Consider the following 23088-nt stretch of genomic DNA (forward strand, 5'->3'; position numbering starts at 1 on the left):
GTGCCTCTTCTTCGGTTAAAATCCTGCATACATGATCCACTGTGCGTTGAGCAATAGGCACTTGATTAATCTTAGAAATAGCATCTTTCCACTCATGATTCAAAGAATTGATGATAATGCTGATCATTTGAAAATCATCAATAGGATAGCCTTTTTCACCCAGTTCTTTTCTAATACCTTTCATTTTAGTCAAATGTGCTCCAATATGTTCACCAGGTTTTAATCTGGAACCATGGAACTCAGACAAAAGTAAACATGTAGACTCAATTGATGTAGGCCGATAACATGTCTCTAACTGAGTCCAAATTTGTTGGGCAGTTGCATCTTGTGAAAACGTGAGCTGCAATTCAGTGTCCATTGATATCAATAATGTTGTGCATGCTCTATTATCCAAGTCCCATATGTCAGGAGTCCATGGCTGGGCAGGAGGATTAAACACCATCATGTGAGTACCTTCTCTGCATAACAAAAGTCCAACCTCACTGACCCATGCCCTGTAATTCTGTCCTGACTTCTTTAATTTTGAATCACCAGCCAGTGGTACAATGGAAGGTGTTTGATAAGGAATATACAATTGAGGTACTGGCTGTGCAGGTTGTGCAATCCAACCATAACCTGCAGGGGGCACCAGTGGCGTCTGTGCCTGGACATGCGGCAGTTGCATTGAAGCTGCCGGTAGTCTTGGTGCTGGCTGTGACTGTCTTTGAGCTGCTATTCTACCCTGGCCAGCAGGAGGCGCTGGCGCTGGGGCTGGTGCATTAGCATAACCTGCACATGACACTGGCCTTCGCATATAAGAACCCAGTGGCAATTGCATCTGGGTTAAATATGGCTGTGTTCTGCCAGGTAGAGAGGCTTGCATAGAAGCAATATTAACAGGAGAAGCAATAGTAACAGGAATCCTAGCACTATCAGGGACTGGAGCCTCAGATAATGGCAGAAAGCTTGTATCTCTGAGCAAAGACTCCTCCATGGACAGTTGCAAGAGTGAGAGCTCCAATTTATGCCTTAATGCAGTAGATGGTGCTATAACATTAGCTTCAGGCATCACTGTGGCTCTGTATGTCCTTTGGGACAGCCCATAATCATGTGACATAGGAGCCTCCGGTTCCCATTCGTCTGGCATGACACTCAATGATGGGCGTGACTTTGGCTTTGGGAAAGAAGGAGGCAATATGGCTTCTCCTTGTGGGTGTGGCAATATGGCCGGTTCATGCTCATAATTCCTCTCATATTGCTGAACCATTGACACATATTTCTTTGCCTGCTGCAAACGCCTTTCAAAAACCCCAATTTGTTCACAGTAGCCTTGCATAGCCCTATCTCACATAGTTTGCTTGGGGCTTGAAGGAGCAGAAGGAATTTTCTTCGGCTGAACTTTATTTTATTTTATTTTATTTTTATTTTTTATTCCATTTATATCCCGCCCTTCTCCGAAGACTCAGGGCGGCTTACAAGCTTAGCAGTAGCCTTCATTCTATGTATATGCCTGCTTATTAGGGCTTTCATACACCCCCCAAGCGGCATTATTACAAAGTCAGCTTAATTGCCCCCAACAATCTGGGTCCTCATTTTACCTACCTTGGAAGGATGGAAGGCTGAGTCAACCTTGAGCCTGGTGGGATGCGAACCTGCACTAATTGAAGGCAGCTGGTGTTACTTAAGGAGGCATTAGCCCACTGCTCCACCAAGGCTCTTTTAAGTTTCGCTCCAAGCCTTTGAAATTCATCTTGAGCCCCTGGAGTGTGAACATTTTCAAAAGCAGCTGCCAGGGAGCTTGGAAAAGTAGAAAAAGGAGTGACTGACCTTGCATCGTCGACAGGAGCAGGTGCGTCTTCTCCAAGGCGTGTGGCTGAAGCTATCGGAGTTCTTAAAGTTGAAGGGAGATGCCCAACAGACAGACTCCTTTTCAGCCGTGGCTTCCTTCCTGACATGTTTCAGCAGTTAATCACAGCTGCCTCACTAGCATTAACTAACTGATAACAGCCGCAGAAACACGCATCTCTAAAACATAAATCAAACCATCCTCTGCTACCAAAATGTCAAGGTATAAATCACCTTAGTAGAGGGCGAAGGACCGTGCTTCAGAGAATGCATGATGTGCATGCAGGAAGGCAATAAAACACGACGCATAATCTTACTAAATACCTTTTACTTACAAAAATATAAAAACTAAATATATATTATAAAGAGAGCTAGCTGACTACATCCTAACGTAACAGACAGTAACAGCAAAGTGAATAAAACAATAAAGATAAACACTGGGAACTTTTTCTAGACATGCGCACTAAACAGACTGAAACCATGACATAACTAGTCATATGGGATTCACTATGGTTACCAGATACGTTATCACAACAGGTGCAGAGAGCAGGGGAAAATGTACAGCTAGAAATGAACTTTCTGACGAACAAAAAAAATGTGCAGTGACAGGCCTAAGACAGAGCCTTCTGGTACCCCACTGCTTACTTCTCTCCATGTGGATGTAGTACCATTGAAGATTACACATTGAGTACGTTTTGTCAACCAGCTACCAATCCGTCTTGTGATGTTGTCTTCCACTTTTTTCTAGCTTACCAAACAGTAGATTGTGGTCTACTTTGTTGAATGCCTTACTGAAATCTAAGTATACTATGTACACAGCATTTCACTGGTCTACTAATTTGGTCACTTTATCAAAGAATGAAATAAGATTGGTTTGGCATGATCTGTTTTTAACAAACCCGTGCTGGCTACCAGTTATAACTTTGTTTGCTTCTAGTTCCCAGATATATTTTTTGATGATCTTTTCCAGTATCTTCCCAGATATTGATGTTAAACTGATTGGTCTGTAGTTTCCTGGGTCTGCTTTTTTTTCCTTTCTTGAAGATGGGAACCACATCACCTCTTTTCCAATCCTCAGGTAAACTTCCCTGGTGTTCCAGGATTTTTTGAAAGATACGATGCAATGGTTCTGAGATAACATCTGCCAGCTCCTTCAGAACTCTGGGATGTAATCTGTCGGGTCCCGGTGATTTATATTTGTCAAGGTCAGATAGGTGTTTTCTTACCATTTTCTTCTTTATTTTAATTTTTGTTTCTAGTTTGTCTTTCGGAGTAATTTTTTTTGGTATGTTGTGCTATTATTTCTTTTTGTGTGGAGATTGATGCAAAGAATGAGTTAAGCAGTTCTGCTTTCTCCCTATTGCTTGTTAGTTCCCTGCCATCTTCTCTCTTTAGTGAACCTACAGTTTCCTTGATTTTTTCTTGTTATTAATATGTTGAAATTAACTTTTTTATTATCATTGATTTCTGTTGCAAGTCTTTGTTCATTCTGAGCCTTTGCTCTCCTGACTTCATCTTTGCATGTTCTGGCTGTCTGCTGATAATCAGCCTTAGTTATGTATCCCTCTTTCCATTTTTGTACTTGTCCTTTTTGTCTTTCAGTTTGTCTGAGAGATCTTTGTGCAGCCATGCTGGTTTCTTCTTGACTTTTTTATTTTCCTTTTTCAGTGGAATTGTGCTGGACTAGGCTTTTATGATAGCATTTTTCAGAGTTTCCCATGCTTCTTGAGTTGTTTTCCCCCTTTAGGATTTTCATTCATGGAACCTTTCCTAGGTTCTGTTTTGAAGTTTAAGACATTGGTTGAATTATTTTCTATTGCTTGTGTTTGCATTATATTGAATTCCAGTATGATGTGGTCACTTTCCCTCAATGTTCCAGCAACTTCAACTCCCTCTATCTTCTTTTCTCTTAGTAAGAATTAGGTCTAGTATAGCTTTACTTCTAGTTCCCTCCTCGACCTTTTGGATGACAAAGTTGTAGGCTAGGTTGGTTAGGAATCTGGGTAGTTGAAGTCTGATATCTGGGTAGTTGAAGTCTCCCATTACTACTGTGGTATGCTTTCTATATACATTTGTTAAGTGGTTGGCAAAGAGTCCATCTATTTCTTCTGATTGGTTGAGTGATGTAAGGACCCACTTCTAAACAGAACTCTTGAAACAGGCCTTGTCTCAAAAGGATACTTTTATTAGGGGTCAGTGACAGTAGGAAGGTCAAGGTGAGATCTGGGGAAAATCCCGTGCAAACAGTATAGTTAAAGCAAGCAATATTCCTCCTCACAGCAAAGTCATAATGTCCATTTGTAATTCAGCCCATCCACAGGTGCTATGATGTGTGGGTAACTGGCACAGTTGGTGCACATCTCAAGGTCTTCTCCAAATTTCATTTCTCTGTAACCATCTTCCTGATAGGAAGACACAGTCCTTTCTCAAGGATAAAGGCAGGAGAGGGAAAGTAGAAAGTGAAAGTTATCCCACATTCCCCCTCCCCCCAACAGAATGGCAGGCCCCAAAATTAGAATATATATGGAAGAGAAAACACAGAGGCCCCCTACAAAAATGGGAAATCCACCTAGAAAACAAAGGGAAGGGGGAACAACAATATAGAAAGTCAACCAGGTTTGTCACGATATTTAGAATGAAAGCATTTTAAATGTGTAGGGGCCCTAATGCGTCTCTTGTACATCCACTCATTCTGGGTAGAAAGGAGATTCTTCCAAGCGACTAGGTACATGGTGTGTTTGAGAGTCTAAAATGTCTTTGATTTCAAAATGTTCTCCCTCAACCATCATAGGTGTAGGCACCAGTGGTGCAGGAGGCCTGATTTGAGCAAACTGCAGTGGAAAACAGGGTGGATTTTCCATAGATTCTTTGGCAAATCTAATTCAGCAGTCACAGGATTGATAAGGCTCTTAACTGGAAAAGTCCTATAAATTTAGGCCCCAAATTCTTTGAAGAGACTGTAAATATTTCATAGAGAGAAATACATGGTCTCCAACTTTATTCGGTTTCTGCTCTATCCTCTGTTTGTCAGCTTGAGCTTTATAGGCCTCCCTTTATAGGCCTCCCAGGGCCTTCCTGACTACTGGCCAGGTGTTTTGCAATTGTTTAATCCACTCCTGCAAGGAGGGAATCTCAGGTTCTTTCATGGGGAGTTCAGGCATGGCCACAAAGGTTTGACCATTTGCTACTTGAAATGGAGTGAAACCAGTACTAGAGTGTATAGCATTATTATAGGCAGCCTCAGCAAATGGTAGCAAGTTGGCCCAATTGTCTTGTTGGTAATTAATAAAATATCTCAGGTATTGTTCTAGAACTGAGTTAAGCCTCTCTGTCCACCCCCATTTGTTTGAGGATGGTGATAGCCTCTGACTAGAACCCATTAAATCTAGAAAAGCCTTCCAGAACGTAGAAGTGAATTGAGCCCCTCGGTCTGAAATTATATGTTGCGGAGCTCCTTGAAACTGATATATGTTCAGCTTTAGTTTAGCTAAAGTCTTTGCAGTTGGAATCTTGGAGCATGGGATGAAGTGAATTTGTCTGGAGAACAAGTTTGTTACAAACCAAATTACAGTGTTTCCAGCATTTTCAGGCAATTCTACAATGAAATCCATAGAAATCTCTCTTCAGGGTGCTGACAGACTTGCTACTGGCTGCAGCAGTTCTGGGGATTTCCCTTGTCATCTCTTAGTGGCTGCACATGTGGGGAAGCTGGCCACATAGCTTTCTATGTCCTTTTTCAATGCAGGCCACCAAAATTGTCTCTTAATAAGATGTAAGGTTTTTACAAAAATAAAATGTCCAGCAGTTTTTGAATCATGTCCTGCTTGCATCACTTTAAATCTCAAGGCTGCTGGGACATAAAGTTTCTCTCCAATCCATGCTAATCCATCTTTTAATGCAGGGGTCCCCAACCTCCAGTCTGTGGACCTTTACTGGGCCGCGGCATACCAGCAACCAGTCCACCCAAACAAGCAAAGCCCCATCTGCGGAATGCAGGCAGCACACGAAACTATGCCCCCTCCGGTCCGTGGAAAAACCTCTCTTCATGTAACCAGTCCCTGATGCCCAAAGTGTTGAGGACCTCTGTTTTAATGCACACAGGTTTGATTTGATTTGATTTTATTAAATTTATATGCTGCTGACTCAGGGCGGCTTACAACAATAAAAATTAAAAAAACACAGAGTAAAAAATTTAAAAGAGAATTAAACAATAAATGCAAAATTACGAGACAATTTAACCTGGTAAAAAGCCTAATTAAAAACTGTAGTCAGTCCAGGCCCGCTTGTTGGAACAACCAGGTCTTCAGGTCACGGCGGAAGGACCGAAGGTCAGGGGCCATCCGCAGCTCCGGGGGCAATTCATTCCAGAGGGTCGGCACGCCCACAGAGAAGGCTCTCCCCCTGGGGGTCGCCGGCTGGCATTGCCTGGCCGACGGCACCCTGAGGAGGCCGACTCTGTGGGAGTGAACCGGGCGATGGGAGGTTGACAATGGCAGCAGGTGGTCTTGCAGGTACCCCGGGCCTAAGCCATGTAGGGCTTTAAAGGTTATTATGGTTATGAAAGCATCTGTTTCTAAGGCAGCTTTAAACTCCTGTAATAAAGTATTTCTAACTGGTACCACTGGTTTTGATTGGGCTCTAGTGGTTACAGGGGCTGCCAATTGATGAGGTTGCAGAAATGGTTTGGCCACTTCTGCTTTCTTACTGTTATATTGTAACCTGGATAAGGCACCAGCTAGAAAATTGTTTCCCCCAGGGAGGTAATGAATTGTAAAATTGAAGTGATGGAAATGTTCGGACCACCTCGCTTGTTTAGGGCAGAGTTTTCTGGGTGTTTTCATGGCTTCAAGGTTCTTATGATCAGTCCATACTTGAAATGGTATTTTATTTTCCCTCAAAGAAATGCCTCCAAGTGAGTAAAGCCCAACATATAGCATAGGTCTCTTTCTCCCAGTCTGCCATCTCTGTTCAGTCTCTGACAATTTTCTCGAGGTGTAAGCACAAGGTTGCAATTGTCCATATTTATTTCTTTGGAATAAAACTGCTCCCACAGCCACATCACTGGACAGCCTGAATTATAAAGGGTTGTTCTGGGTCTGGGTATTTCAAAACTGTCTCCATAGAAAAGAATCTCTTAAGTTTCTCAAAAGCTGCTTGACATTCTCCTGTCAATTTAATGATTGACTGGACTTTGGCTTATCCCCCCCCCCCGGTCTTTAATAGGTTTGTAATTGAGAGGGCAATTTGTGCAAAAGATGGGATGAATTGTCTGTAGAAATTTGCAAATCCTAGGAAACTTTGGAGCTGTTTCCTGGTTTTGCGGGGTGCCCAGTCCAAGACTGCCCTCACTTTCTCTGGGTCCATCTTTATCCCTTCATTTTATATGTGATAAACCAGGTAATGAATATGATCTTTCACATTTTGATAGTTTGGCATACAGTTTGGCAGAGCATAGTTTTTTTCAGTACTGCTCTGACTAGCTTAATGTTTTCATCTTTTGTTTCGGTGTAAATAAGGATATTGTCCAGGTAAACTAGGACCCCCTTATACAAGTGATCACGTAGGACTTTGTTGATTAGTTGTATGAATACTGAAGGGGCTCCTTGTAACCCAGACTTTAAATTGGAAGCAACCCAATGGGCAATTGAAAGTTTTCCACTCATCCTCTTTCTTATTTTCATTCGATAATAAGCCTCTCTCAAGTGCAGTTTTGAGAAAAAATTTCCTTTCAATAGGTGCACTAACATGTCTTTCATTAAGGGTAATGGATACATGTTTTCCACACACACAGCATTCAGGCTCCTATAGTTCACGCAGAGACAAAAAGAGTCATCTTTCTTCTCTCTGAATAACACAGGGGCTGCTACCCAGGGTCTAGCTGGCTTGGTAAACCCCCATTGTAAGTTCTTTTTGATAATTTTTCCAGTTCGTTCAACTTCCTAGGAGTCAACAAGTACATTTTAGATTTTGGCAATTTCGCCTCTGGGATGATTTCAATTGCACAGTCTGTGGGCCGGTGAGGGGAGGAGTTAATTTGCCCTCTGCTCATTAAAAACTTCAGCCAAATCTTGGTATTCCATACATATCTGGATAGTATTCAACCCAGAAAAGCTGCTGTCCTACCAGGGGAGTTGTAAACTATTTCTACATGGAAGAGTTCCAGGCAGAGAAATGGTCCAAAGATCTCTTTTGCCTAAAAGCTGATGAAAGCCTCTCCAGGGACCTGGAAGAGGCCAGACCTTCTGGTGAAGAAGATCAAGCCAGATGGTCACTCTGGGTCGGTGGGAGGAGAAAGCCCCAAAAGTCACTCTTACTTGAGGCAGAGGGAAGAAAAAAGCAAAAAAGCAAAATCCAGGCCCTTCCCTTCCCAACAAAGACAGAGAAAAGGAGGAACTGAAATTGGGGCCGATGGAAGCAGGATTTATGATTGGTTTTGTATTCTAGAGATTCTAATGATTGGTCACCCTTACACCTCAATTTTAGTTTAAAGCCCTTCTAATGAGTTGTGGCAGTGTTTTTCTGAGTACATTTTCCCCTGTTTTTGTGAGGTGCAGCCCATCTCTTGCCAAGAGTCCTTCATGTAGGAAATGCAGTCCATGGTCCAGGAAACCAAAGTTTTCTTGGTGACACTGACCCTTTAGCCAGTGGTTTATTTTTAGAATTCTTTTTTCCCTCTATGGGTGTTGGGCTTTTGTTGGAAGTACTGATGAGAACAATACTTGTGCTACTAGTTGAAACAGTGAATGTCTGGAATTGATCCTGACCCTCTCCAAACTTCTACAGCAAGTTTTCATGGGAATGCAAAAGCATTGGCTGAACTATAATTTGTTGTGCTGCTGCAGGTTGGGGCAAATTGTGCTACAATGTTGCAGTAGTTAGTATCAAGGCATTCTGCAAATTGGTTATTGGTTGTGAGAGATAATGCCCTTGGGGGGGAGCTGGATAATGGAACAGTAGTTTCCCAGGAAAGAAATACATTTCAGAAAGGGGAGGGAAATGAGGCAGCACAGCCAGAACTGGATAGAAGACAGAGAAAGAAAGTAAAGATAGCCACTCCCTAGAATTTCCCAGGGTATATCTATAGATTAGAAGTAGTAAGAGTTTAATCTGGCAATACTCTGTCTGGTATGTGTAAGCAAATAAAGAACTGAACTCTGGTTGAATTGTTCCATTGAGAGGGGGCTGTTCAATTTTGACATTGATGGCCTCTTTGACCCCTCTTTTAAACTAGCAGTCCTCTCTGTCCAAAATGTGAACTTTGCTGTCTTCAATACACTAAGGCAGAAGCTTGTTCACTCCAAGGATAAAACACCCAGACATAAATTAAGCAAGTTGGTATATGCACTACAATGCAGTGAGATGTGCAGATCTGAACATTGGGGAACAAAACAACCACTTCATAAACGCATGGAACAACATAGAACAAACCCATCAGGACAAGATTCAGCAGTCCATCTGCATTTAAAAGACAAAGGCCATTCTTTTGAAGACAGCAAAGTTCATATTTTGGACAGAGAGGACTGTTGGTTTGAAAGAGGGGTCAAAGAGGCCATCTATGTCAAAACTGAACAGCCCTCTCTCAACAGAGGGGGAAGAGTACGAGATCATCTATCTTCAGTCTACAACAGTCATGTCAAACTGCCGGCCTGTGGGCCAGATGCATCTCGCTGAAACCATGCCCACCCCATTGCCGGCAATGGGGGAAAAGTTACGATACATTGTGTGATGTCATGTGACATCACAAGTTTGACATGCCTGGTCTACAACACAATCCTCTCAACATTTGCAAGAAAGAAAGTCCCATTTGTACCACTCGAGTGACCTTGATGACACAGATAAATCTCCAGGTGGCCTCAATTACTCTCTAAAAGAATGCAAATGACCAGCTGTCTGCAAGGAATATAAATCCTTCCATTCCCCACCATCCAGTTAGAACTGAAGAAGCTTCTTGGATGAGAAGTGAAACGTCTTCAAAGAAAAACAAGAAAAGTCCAGTTGCCTCTTGAAAAAGCATCTTTGAGACATCCATGTCCTCTCTCTCCACTCATACACACTTGGGCTTTAACAGAATCTCCAGACATTACATCACTGCTATAATGGAATGTGTGTGCATGTATGTGTGTGTATATGTGTATGTGTGTGTGTATGTATGTATGTATATACACACACACATATATACATATATATATGACACATATTCTGATAAACATAATTAGTATGTGTGTGCGTGGGCATGTGTGCGCACGCACACACTTTAGCTAACAAGCTATTTACATTTACCAGAATATGTGTACCATTAAAGAATGACTAAAACAGCAAATTCATATGTCTACTTGACTTGATGATATCATCTGACATTAATAACCCTACTTTTTACTAGCTCAGTATTTTGTTTTGTATGTGGTCTAATAACATTGAAGAGCTTCAGTGTTCTATGAGAATGTTGACTAGCAGGATTTTCTAAAGCCTGCTGAAATAATGGATAGTGTAATGTCAGTGCCAAGGTAACAAAAGAATAAGTACTCAAATAATGATATTGGCTTGTTTCCAAAATGATGGCCATTTGTGTAGTTTTCATAATTTTGGGATGAATTATTTGCTATTCAACTTAAATATTTTGTATTTCAGCACAGTATTATGTAATGCTAACATGAAGTTTTCTGTTAGAACATTCATTAGAATACATAGTATTGCATATGGACTCAAATCTATCTTCTATCAAAACAACTATTTAAAATAAATGTACATTTAAAGACAAAATACATAAATGCTTAATAAATTAAAATGTATGAAAAGACCCATTCCATTAAAAGGAATTAAGAATTAAGTATGTTAATACGACATAAGATTTCAAGGTATTTCATTTTTTTCTTATTCACATTTTATCTTGGAAATGCAAGATGTGGTATATCTTAAACTATTTTTAACTTAGGTAAGTATCATAAATTCAATTGTCTGGAAAATGGCAATAACTAATTAATACGTAACAAAGTGTAAAATTTATGTTGTTTTATAACCAGGAAGGAAAAAGAAATTAAACAAAACTATTTGTCTGTAACATTCCCACAGAGAAACCAGAATGAAGAGTTTTCAGAGAGAGAACTTTCTAAATAGTCTCTGTAAATCCTGGAACATGCAATATAATACTGAATGGTCTCTCTATGTAATCCTGACATTAAATGAAATTACTTCTTTCCTAGATGCGTATATAAAAAAGTAATCCTATACAGTTTTTCAGTAACACCAAAGAGCTAATTGAACATGACTACCTATTTGATGTGCTGCCATGAATGGTGTCTTTCACTGCAGCAACATAGAAATATAATAGACCAATCAATAAATAAAATTGTATAAATTAGTTGGTGGTTTGTATATTTGTCAATTGCACAAGTTATGCATATTGTATGCCATTGTTTTGCATATTGTTGTGTATGTTGTTTAGTGGCCTTTACAGAAAAATAATGTATAATTATATATATTTTTATTCAGTAAATAAAAACTGAAAATAAAACAAGTTATTCTTATAGCAGAATGGCTTAGAATGGAAGGGGCAATGTCAGCTCCAGTACAATATTTCTCAACTTACAACCACAATTCAGCCCTAAATTTTATGTTGTTAAGTGGGAAATTTGTTAAGAGTTTTTCCCCAATTTATGACTTTTCTTGCCACATTTGTTAAGCAAATCATTGCAATTGTTAAATTAGTAACACAGTTGTTAAGTGAATCTAGTTTCCCCATTGACTGCTTGTCAGAAGGATGCAAAAAATGATCACATGACGCCGGGACACTCAACCATCATAAATGTGAGTCAGTTGTCAAACATCCAAATGTAAATCACGAGACCATGGGGATGCTGCAATGGTTATAAGTGTGAAAAATGGTCATAATTTACTGTTTTCAGTGCCTTTGTAAATTCAAATGGTGTCTAAGAGAAATGTAAGTTGAGGACTACCTGTACTTCAGATTTCTTTTGCTCTTCATAGCTGTTCTATCTCTTGCAGGTGAGGCTGCACTACCAGCCTCTTATATGATAATCCTCATGTCTCCAGTCAGCATTCAGTGACATCTGAACAACATCAAATCACTAATCCTGCCTCAGAAAGTCTCTGATCTCAGGATCCCATTGATATTCATGCTTCCCCTTTCCGGATAACTACTTCATAAATCTGTCTTCTTTCCCTATTTTTGAACTTCTTTTTTTACAATTTAACTTCTACTTTTCTTCTACTTTCAAATCTGCCTGAAATTCTGTAGATTTTTAAAAATATTAATCTTCTCTAGGTGCATTTACAATGGGGATTTTATAATTGTCTATTAGAAGAAGCCTTTACTGAATTCAGCTTTCTGAATTAAATACACTGACTTCCTATCAAATTCTTGTTCTAGATTCAACTTGCGTAAATATTTTATGTATTCAAAACTGAAAACAGATCTTACTGAGACAATATGTGGCTGTTCAGAAATATTAGTGGTACCATATATTTTCAAATAGCCAGTTTTGTGTAGTGGTTAAAGCATCAAGCTAGAAATCAGAAGACATTAAGTTCTAGCCCCCCCTGGGGCATGAAGCTAGCTGGGTGACCTTGAGCCAGTCACGTTCTCTCAACCCTACAAAGGAGGCAGATTTCTCCCCGCAGTATCTGATACAATTGAGAAGAAGAAAAAATCAAATATGTATTGGATTGAAATGTTGCCTGGCAGATAAAGGATCTGTTTCAATATACTTATTTATTTATTTTATTTTATTTATTTATTTAGATTTATATACCGCCCTTTCCCGAAGGACTCAGGGCAGTTTGCAGGGCATTTAAAAGAGAGTCAATACAAACGTTAAAACAAATTTAAAAAGATTAAATAGAACCATGAGAAAATTAAAACCCAGCTAAAATTAAAATTAAAAAATTCTCAGCCTGGGCCAGAGAGCTCGAAGAGCCAGGTCTTCAGGTCCCGGCGGAATGAATGGAGGTTGGGGGCAGTCCTAAGCTCCGCAGGGAGCTGGTTCCACAGGGCAGGCGCACCCACTGAGAAGGCCCTACCCCTGGGTGTTACCCGCCGGCAGTCTTTAACTGGCGGCACCCTGAGGAGACCCTCCCTGTGGGAGCGCACTGGACGAAGGGAACTTGATGCTGGTAGCAGGTGTTCCCTCAAATATCCCGGACCCTCGCCATTTAGGGCTTTATAGGTCATCACCAGCACCTTGAATCTCACCCGAAGGGCAACTGGAAGCCAATGCAGCTCGCGGAGTAGAGGTGTTACATGGGAGTATCGGGAGACCCCCATCACGACTCACGCGGCTGCATTCTCCACCAGCTGAAGCCTCCGGGTGGTCCTCAAGGGCAGCCCCATGTAGAGAGCGTTGCAGTAGTCTAAACGGGAGGTCACGAGCGCATGAGTGACTGTGCGTAGGGCATCTCGGTCCAGGTAGGGTCGCAACTGGCACACCAGGCGAACCTAGGCAAAAGCCCCCCTGGTCACAGCTGCTATATGGTCTTCAAAAGTGAGCTGCGAATCCAGGAGGACGCCCACGTTGCGAGCCCTATCAACGGGGGGTAACACCTCACCCCCATCGTTAGAGATGGAATAGTCTGGTTAACCTGAGATGCCGGTATGCACAGGCACTCAGTCTTGGCAGGATTGAGATGAAGCCTGTTTCTCCCCATCCAGACCCGGACTGCTTCCAGGCAACAGGACATCACGGCGAGGGCATCGCTGGGTTGGTTTGGGGTGGAGAAAAAAAGTTGGGTATCATCAGCGTACTGATGATACCCTACCCCAAAACCACGAATGATCTTGCCCAGCGGCTTCATATAGATGTTGAACAGGAGGGGCGAGAGAACCGACCCCTGAGGAACTCCACAAACAAGAGGCCTCGGGGCGGACCTTTGCCCTCCCGTCAACACCGACTGTGAGCGGCCCAGGAGATAGGAGGAGAACCACCGCAAAACAGTGCCTCCCACTCCCAACCCCCTGAGACGCCGCAGTAGGATACCATGGTCGATGGTATCGAAAGCCGCTGAGAGGTCTAATAGGACTAGGACAGAGGAACAACCCCTGTCCCGAGCCCGCCAGAGATCATTCACCAGCGCGACCAATGCCGTCTCCATGCTGTGCCCAGGCCTGAAACCCGATTGGTACGGGTCCAGATAATCACTTTCATCCAGGAACAGAGGAAGCTGATGGGCCACCACACTCTCAACAACCTTCGCCAGAAAGCGGAGGTTGGAGACCGGACGATAGTTATTTAAAACAGCTGGGTCCAGGGCAGGCTTCTTGAGGAGGGGTCTCACCACCGCCTCTTTCAGGGAGGCGGGGAAGACACCCTCCTTTCAAGGAAGCAGTTATTACTGCCTGGAACCAGCCTCGTGTCTCCTCCCGAGCCGCATAAACCAGCCAGGAGGGGCACGGGTCCAACAAACAGGTGGTGGAGCTCAGCCTCCTCCTCATCCTGTCCACATCATCAGGGGAAACAGGATCGAACTCAGTCCAGATAACATGCTCAAGACCGTCCGATTCCTCCACGTCAGACTCTGCCCAGTCAGAGTCCAAACCGGCCCGGATCTGAGCTATTTTGTCCATCAGATGATGGCTAAACTCCTCGGCCCACCCCTGCAAGGGATCCTCCCTCACCTCCTGGATAATAAGGGAGCGAGTCACCCTAAACAGGGCGGCCGGGCGATTATCTGCGGACGCGATAAGGGCAGCGAAGTAATTAGCCTTCGCTGTCCTCATCACCGCAAGATAAGACCTTATAAAGGTTCTTAAATGCAGTCGGTCAGATTCGGATCGGGTGGATCTCCAACCGCTCTCTAGACCCCGTCTCCAACGCTTCATCTCCCGGAGCTCCACAGAAAACCATGGCGCCCAACGGGATCTGCGCCGGGTCAGGGGTCGCAAGGGTACAACACAGTCGAGTGCCTCAGCGGCTGCCTTATCCAAGGCATCAACCAAGGCTTCAACTGGGCTGTGGGTGAGGGCGATGGGTATAGACCCAAGCGCCATCTGGAACCATTCCGGGTCCATTAGGTGCCTGGGGCGGAACCACCTGGTCGGTTCCGCCACCCAGCAGTGGGGGGTAGCATAACGGAAGACCAGCCGCAGGAGATAATGGTCGGACCATGACAGGGGAACAATGACCGGTGAACCCCCTCCTAGATCATCCAACCACTGTCCAGACAGGAACACCAGGTCGAGAGTGTGACCCCCGCATGAGTCGGGCCCTGAAGTACTTGGGTCAGGCCCATGGCTGTCATGGAAGCCATGAACTCCCGAGCCAACTCAGACGACCCTCCCAGTGAAGGCAGGTTGAAGTCACCCAGTACCATAAGCCTGGGGAACTCCACTGCCAACCCTGAGAGAGTGTTGAGCAGGTCGGGCAGGGCTGTTGCCACACAGCTGGGCGCCAGGTATGTGAGCAACAAGCCCATCTGAACCCGAGGGCCACATCTCAGAAGGAGGGTCTCACTCCCGCCAGTCTGGACAATGGTGGTCTCCCGCGGACATAAAGTCTCCCTGATAACCACCGCCACCCCTCCACCCCTTCCCTGAGCCTGCGGCCGGTGTAGCACACGGAAACCTGGGGGACATAATTCAGTCAGAGGGACCCCTCCCTCCGAGCCCACCCAAGTTTCCGTAATGCACGCCAGATCCCCACATTCCTCCTCGATCAAGTCACGAACGAGGGGAGCCTTATTAACAACGGATCTGGCGTTAAAATAAACCAGCCTAAGCTCAGGGACCAGATCACCCTCACCCCCGGGCAAGAGGGTGCTAACCGGAGGGTCGGAGCACGCCACCGCTTGAAGACAGTGGGGGCGCGATCCCAGATGTTGATATGGCCCTCCGTGCAAGCACCTGCCACCATTCCCCATCGTCGTGGGGATTTGCAGCCCCACCCCAGCACACACAGAACCAGCAGTCTCTGCCCCCAACCCTATCTCGCCGGGACCCTTCATAGGCCCAGACTGGGTACCAATTAAAAAATCCCTCCCCACCCTACTGTCCCTCCCCATCCCTAACCCTTTAAAATACCTAGCTAAAAATATATCAGGGGCCTCTTAATGCGTTCTCCACCAGAGGCCCCTAGTTAAGCCCAGCCACCTCTCGGGGTCCCAACAATTGGGCCCGTCATCAAGGGAAATGTTAGAAAGGGAGGCTGGTCGTATCCAGGAGGGAAACCCCCCCCCGAGGGTGTACAAGTCCGATCTAGAGTATTGTACTCGAGCCATGAGATAGAACTGTCCGTATGAGCCATTGTTCACAAATGGGGTCAGATGTTATTAAGATGTTAGTTAAGATGTAAAAACATTAAGTCTGGAACATGTCTTCATCCAGCAATCTGCCAATCCGGCTCTGCTCTCACCTGAGCCGGTCCACACAAGAGCCCATGACTGTCCTCTCACCTAGCCATGAGATCCAGCCTGGGATGGATAAGGGCAGCATTGCTGGGGGAGCAAAAATCCCCCCTGCTAGTCTCTCACACCAGCAGGGGATTGATAGCCAGTCCAGGGCCGCCCTCTCACCATGGCCTGTCACAGACTCCTTCCGGAACATCATAGGGAGGTCACGGGAACAGGAGAAAAAATGTCCCAAATCCTGTTCCAGCCTCCAATCCATCTTGGAAAGTAGCAAGCGGAGGCCATCCAAACACGCTAAATCCATTCCTAGGGCAGCAGGGAACTCAGTCATAAATGTCAAGTGCTCAGATTCAAGCAGCCAAATCTCCATCGTCCTCTGAAAAGAAGAATGAGGCAGAAAAGTCTCCCCCATAGCCTCCACACCGAAACGGGAATCCGTGGCCATTTTATAAGCAAAAAGGCCAGGAGTAACAGTCAGGAGTAGAGAGATCCACGCGGCTGCAAACGCCGCCCTCCAATTGAGTTCAGGTGCCAGATAGTCCATCCAGGGGTCCGCAGCAGGATCCTAGGCTGCCGAAGTCATTTCAGTCTAACGAAGCTCCCCAGCGCCCGAGGTAAGTGGAAGCAAGCGATCGATTCAAGCCAGCACAGCGCCCGACAGCTGATCCAGAGCACCAGCTGATCGGCAGCAGGTTACAAGCCGCCCGGCCGCTGCCGCTGCTACTTCTCTGGGGAGGAAAGGCTCCACACCGCAAAACGGTGCTAGCCTGTTGTTCCTACACCCCCCCTCCGAATATGTCCCTCGGCTGGGCTTTTGTGAGCCTCCCGGTCCCCCATTGTGTCGGCTCACCGCAGAGCTCAGCGAATGCCGCCCATGGTCGCCGCCATCTTGGGCAAAAAAAAAAAAAAGCAGGATCTACTTGATGTAGATCCTGCTTTCTGTCCACTTATGGTAATATATCTTTTTCTTTCCCCCTGCAATTTTAAATACTCTATATGAATGTAACAATTTTCTGGAAAAGCAGGAAAGGAGTGAAGACCCAGATATTCTACAGCAGGGCTTTTCAACCAGTGGTACAGGTACAACCTGTGGTACATTTGCACCTGGCAGGTGATACGCAACCATGCTAGAAAAGTGGTAGTGGAGAGGGGAATGAGCTGAACCGGTAGCAGCACCGTACAAGCCTGAGCAAGAGATGGCTGGAGCTGCAGCGCTGTCAGGGCTCCGCGGAAGCGCCAGGATCGGCGCTTCGGGGCTGTCAGGGCTCAGCGGAAGTGCCAGGATCAGCGCCAGGCTCCAGCTGGAGCTCAGCGCTGATCCTGGTGCTTCTGTTGAGCCCTGAAGAAGCGCCAATCAGCTGGAATGTTGCAGCATCTCCAGGGTCTTGTGATTTACATTCAGATGCTTGGCTACTGATTCATATTTATGACAGTCACAGTATCCCAGGGTCATGTGAAGTGTCCAAAACCTGAGGCAACCACCCAGTGGGGGGGAAATGAAAACCAAATACCACCCCACCTCCACTGCCAATCCTCAACAGAAATGCTCACAACAATGAAAACCTCAGACAGGAGGAAGAGCGTGGCCAGGTGTCTTGCTCGTCTGTGGCTTGGGGGGCACTTTTTCAGTGCCATTGTAACTTCGAACAGTCAGTAAGCGAACTGTTGTAAGTCAAGGACTATCTGTACTTCATCACTTTTTTCCTTTTTTTGGTCATCAGGTTTTTGACACCTTGCTAGGCGACTAGTGCTACTTGGATGTTGCCATATCCTAAAAGTGGTACAATGGGTGAAAAGGTTGAAAAACCCTGTTCTACAGGGCTAGGGCTAGGATATTAATGGGGCCACCATAGTTTGCTTAATGTAGGAACATTAATAGTAAGAATATAATGTGTTCATAAATCACAGGAAGTATACATTATAGTTTATATGATTTTTGAAGAGAAATAATTTTTAAGGATTTTAATGTAATGACAAAATATTATACCCAAATTATTTATAAACTGGTCCTCTGAATAAATGAAATAGAATATGATAATGTTGATGCCTGAAATAATGACACTTAGTAAGAGTAAAACCTATAAGAGATTCAAATTCACTCAAAAAGAGGAAGGAGCTGGGAACCAATTCCCTGAACCAGTGGTGGGATTCAAATACCTGAACAACCGGTTCTACTATGTGATGTAGGCCTGGGCCTCCAATGCAGAGAACAGATTTCCAGAAGTGGCATCATGCACTTCCAATGGGCTGTTCTAGGCCTAGGAGGCCTCTGAGGCCTAGACTGGAGTTCCAGAAGCCAGCCAGTTCTCCGAATTCAGGTAAATTTAGCTACCGGTTCTCCTGAACTGGTGTGAACTGGATGAATCCCACCGCTGCCCTGAACCATAGCCATCCCTCATGTAGTGTTCTGTCTCAGATATACAGTAGGAATGTGTATTCTTTTTCTGAGCTACACAGCACCAGATACCTAAGAAGGAGAATTAAATTAATTTTGACAAGGTTCCTTGCTGTTTTGCTATATTGTTATCAAAGAATGACTTCATATATTTCTGATTTGCCATCAGAATTTCTGCTTAGAATCAGTTTGAAACCTCTTTTATATAAAAGGTAAAATACAGTATTAGAATTGTATTTAGAGTCTCTATGTTTTACATATTATTTTACATGTTATATTCCATATTCTGATGTTTGTTGATTTTTATGACTGATGAAACAGCCATAATATAGAATCATACTAATTTGTAACTCAAGATAATTACAGCATTTACTTCTCTTTTTCTGTGTGGCATTGCTTCTTTTCTAGATTTCACAACTTTATTCCAGAAATCTTAAAGAACAGAAAGTTGAGCTTGTAACTCTAGAGTGAATTTCATGGTCCATCTTTGAATAAGAATGGATATTCACAGCATCTCTGGAAAAAGAATACATTTGGTTCTTTTTTTATGCCAAATCATTACTGCATTGGATGTACCTCTTGATTGTAAGTACTAACAGTTCACAATCTAAGGAAAGATTGATTGAACAGATTGTTATAAACAAATATCTTGATAACTTAGAACAAATCTATAAACAATATAGCATTGCAAAGAATATGTGTGTATCTATTCAAAGACACTTTTTTACTCCCCTTAGTTGCAGGAAGTTCTTGTTCATTATAAAATTTTGTTTTTCCTTTTCACCTCAATGTTCCATTAATTGCCATTTCAGCATGTAGAATATATCCAAAATCAACAATTAGTATTCTGATTATCTTAGCTCTCATAACCTAATTAGTGACTTAGCAATGAAAAGTATATTTAACAGAGTACAATTGAAAATATTTGAAAGGCAGTGTAAGGACCCACCTCAGCTAACCACCCAAGAAAGCAGAACTCTTGAAACAGGCATTGTCTCAAAAGGAAACTTTTATTAGGGGTTAGTGACAATAGGAAGTCAAGGCAAGAAAATCTCACTAAAATGGTATGTATAGTTAAACCAGCAATATTTCTCCCCCCACCAGAGTCATAGTGTCCTTTTGAAATCCAGCCAATCCACAGGTGGCACAATGTGTGGGTAATTGGCACAGTTGGCGTGCATCTCAAGATCTTCTCCAGTTTCGTTTCTCTGCAACCATCTCCCTGATAAGGAAGACACATTCCTTTCTCAAGTGGATAGAGGTGGGAGAGGAAAAGTAGAAAGAGAAAGTTATCCCAAGCAAAAGCAAATTCCCCCCTCCTCCCAGCAGAATGGCAGGCCCCAAAACAAGAGCATATATGCAGGGAAAATAATAAGGATTTGGGGACCTGACAGGCAGTAATTACTGAGATTTTAAAAAGGCTATATTCTAAAAATAAACAATAATATACACCAACCAGAGGAAGAACAGACATCTAGAACCATTAAAATCTACTCTGGTTTTACATGCAGTTCACATAATTATCTAAAGTACTTATTATCTAAAGTACTGTTTAGAGTATTTAGAATCCACTGTTCTATTACAAAGGCTATCAGAAGACAGTGGTATGTATAGTCTGCTGAAGTTTATATTTTTATCACCTTGGCAAGAATGGCTAATTTATTTTTCAAGCCCATGTCATAAAGACAGAGTTATAATTTCCATTTTAACTTGAACTAATGGTTCTCACTCAAATATTAATGTGGGATTTTTGTATTCAAATAGATGGTAATGAAATGGCATTCCATCTCTGTTACGTATTCTTTCATTTAATTCTATATATTGATTGATTTTTGTTTGCAGTGGACAGACTATGCCATCCATTAATTCTATTTCCATAACATCCAAGGCATTTGGCTTCAGGCCCGGGTACAGCATGGAGACGGCATTGGTCGCGCTGGTGAATGATCTCTGGCGGGCTCGGGACAGGGGTTGTTCCTCTGTCCTAGTCCTATTAGACCTCTCAGCGGCTTTTGATACCATCGACCATGGTATTTTACTGCGGCGTCTTCGGGGGTTGGGAGTGGGAGGCACCGTTTTACGGTGGTTCTCCTCCTACCTCCTGGGACGTTTGTAGTCGGTGTTGGCAGGAGGGCAGAGGTCGGCCTCGAGGCCTCTTGTTTGTGGAGTGCCTTGGGTCGGTCCTCTCGCCTCTCCTGTTCAACATCTATATGAAGCCGCTGGGTGAGATCATTCGTGGTTTTGGGGCTGGGTATCATCAATATGCTGATGATACCCAGCTTTTTATCTCTACCCCAAACCACCCCAGTGATGCCCTCTCCGTGATGTCCCGTTGCCTGGAGGCGGTCCGGGTCTAGATGGGGAGGAACAGGCTTCGACTCAACCCTGACAAGACTGAGTGGCTGTGTACGCCGGCGTCTCGGGAAATTCAGAATATTCCATCACTAATTATGGGGTGTGAGATATTACCCCCCGTAGATAGGGCTCGTAACTTGGGTGTCCTCCTAGATTCACAGCTCTCCTTGGATGATCATATAGGAGCTGTGACTAGGGGGGCCTTCACTCAGGTTCGCCTGGTGCGTCAGTTGCGGCCCTATCTAGACCGGGATGCCTTGCGCACAGTCACTCATGCACTCGTGACCTCCCGTTTGGACTACTGCAATGCTCTCTACATGGGGCTGCCCTTGAGGACTACTCGGAGGCTCCAGCTGGTGCAGAATGCAGCCGCGTGAGTGGTGGTGGGGGCTTCCCGATACTCCCATGTAACACCTCTACTCCATGAGCTGCATTGGCTTCCGGTTGTCCTCCGGGTATGATTCAAGGTGCTGGTTACGACCTATAAAGCCCTAAATGGCATGGGTCCGGGTTACTTACGGGAGCATCTGCTGCCGGCATCAACTTCCCTTCATCCAGTGCGCTCCCACAGAGAGGGCCTCCTTAGGGTGCTGTCGGTCAAAGAGTGTCGACTGGTGGCCCCCAGGGGGAGGGCATTCTCTGTGGGCGCGCCAGACCTTTGGAACCGTTTACCGGTGGAGCTCCGGATGGCTCCCGACCTTCGCTCCTTCTGACGTGACCTAAAAACATATTTATTTGAACAAGCCGGCCTGGTCTGATGGGTTTAGGGGTATTTTAACATTTTGTATTAATTTATTTAATTGGGCTACTGTATTTAATATTTCTTTTAATTTTTATATATTGTATTTTATTGTATTGCCCTGTACACCGCCCTGAGTCCTTCGGGAGAAGGGCGGTATAAAACTTAAATTATTATTATTATTATTATTATTATTATTATTATTATTATTATTATTATTATTATTATTATTATTATTATTATTATTATTATTATGTATCAATGCTAATTATCCCACATAAGTTACAAATAATATTCATAATTGACAATGCAACATTAAACAAGGGTTCCAAATAGTCTATGTGAGAAATTATGCTGATTCTTTGCTAATAAAGTGACTAGTATCTGTTGTCAGAAAAGCTCTATAGTATAGATGCCTATTTCTTCTCTGTATCTTTTCTTTCTGAGATTTCATTACTTCTATCTTACTAACAAATAATTTTCTTTAATTCATGTTTACAATTCACTTGCTGAATCTGATACATGGAAAAAAGCAAAACTTCTTGAAAAATGTAAGTTCTGCAGAAAAAAATCTGTGTGTGACTTAATACAATTTTTAAGTGCTGAAACCATTTTATTGTGTTTGCTATTTTTAATATTCTGTACAGATGATAGCTTGGAGAAACTATACTCAAGAACAATTTTGGCATGAATTTAAATACTGTTTAAGTATTTATTTTTAATATTTTTAATATTTTAAATATATGTACCTATCCATTTAGGAACTTATATAGTCTTTAAAACTAATAACAAAAACATTTTTAAAAGCAAGTTGGATTGAATGCATTTAGTATTCATTATTTAAAAAGGATTTAGAGAATTGACTGCAATTTGGAAAGTCATGTCCAATGTTGTGGTTGTTGTTTGGTTGTCTAGATTTCAATATGCTCTACTTGTTGATCTTTAACACCCTCCGTCTTGCTATTACTTTCTTCTGCTTCTATTGCTTTTTAGGATGTAAGTTCTTTAATTGCAGTCAGGGTTTGGCTGTCAAAATTCTCAATACATTGTACTTGTTCTTTAAAATCCTCTGTCTTGATATTAATTTCTTCCGCTTCTGTTGTTTTTTGAATTGTAAGTTCTTTAGTTGGAGTCTTGGTTTCATTTTGTAGATTTAAGCTGGATTTAATTATCTCTGTAGCTTCAAGAATTTTTTCAAGTAGAAGTTTATAATTAGCCGAAATTTGTTGGTGGTACACCTCCATTTCTAGGATGGTTACAGATAGTCCTTTAGTGGAGGCTATTTTTTAAATAAGAGTCAGTAAGTGTTCACCTCCACCGCCCAGCTGTTTCAGCTTTTTATCTCTTTTAGATAATGCCAAGGACAGGTCTGGGCTGTAAGCAGGTCTCTTAGCCAAAAGTATTTACTTGCTAAGCTTTG

The 23088-nt window shown here is 43.2% G+C and overlaps 1 protein-coding gene across 1 annotated transcript in view; it reads left to right on the top strand.

Annotated features, from left to right (window-relative positions):
* Positions 1–23088, top strand: part of NRCAM (neuronal cell adhesion molecule) — a gene marked incomplete at its 3' end in the record, with an annotated part of 181743 nt that overhangs the window by 37477 nt on the left and 121178 nt on the right. The window contains exon 2 of the mRNA XM_083365234.1: positions 18983–19159. Coding sequence (XP_083221360.1) covers positions 19072–19159 — 88 coding nt within the window. The 5' untranslated portion in view covers positions 18983–19071. The remainder of the gene's footprint in view (positions 1–18982; positions 19160–23088) is intronic.

This window comes from Vipera ursinii, assembly GCF_947247035.1.
Source record: "Vipera ursinii genome assembly, chromosome: 6".
NCBI classification, from domain to species: Eukaryota; Metazoa; Chordata; class Lepidosauria; order Squamata; family Viperidae; genus Vipera; species Vipera ursinii.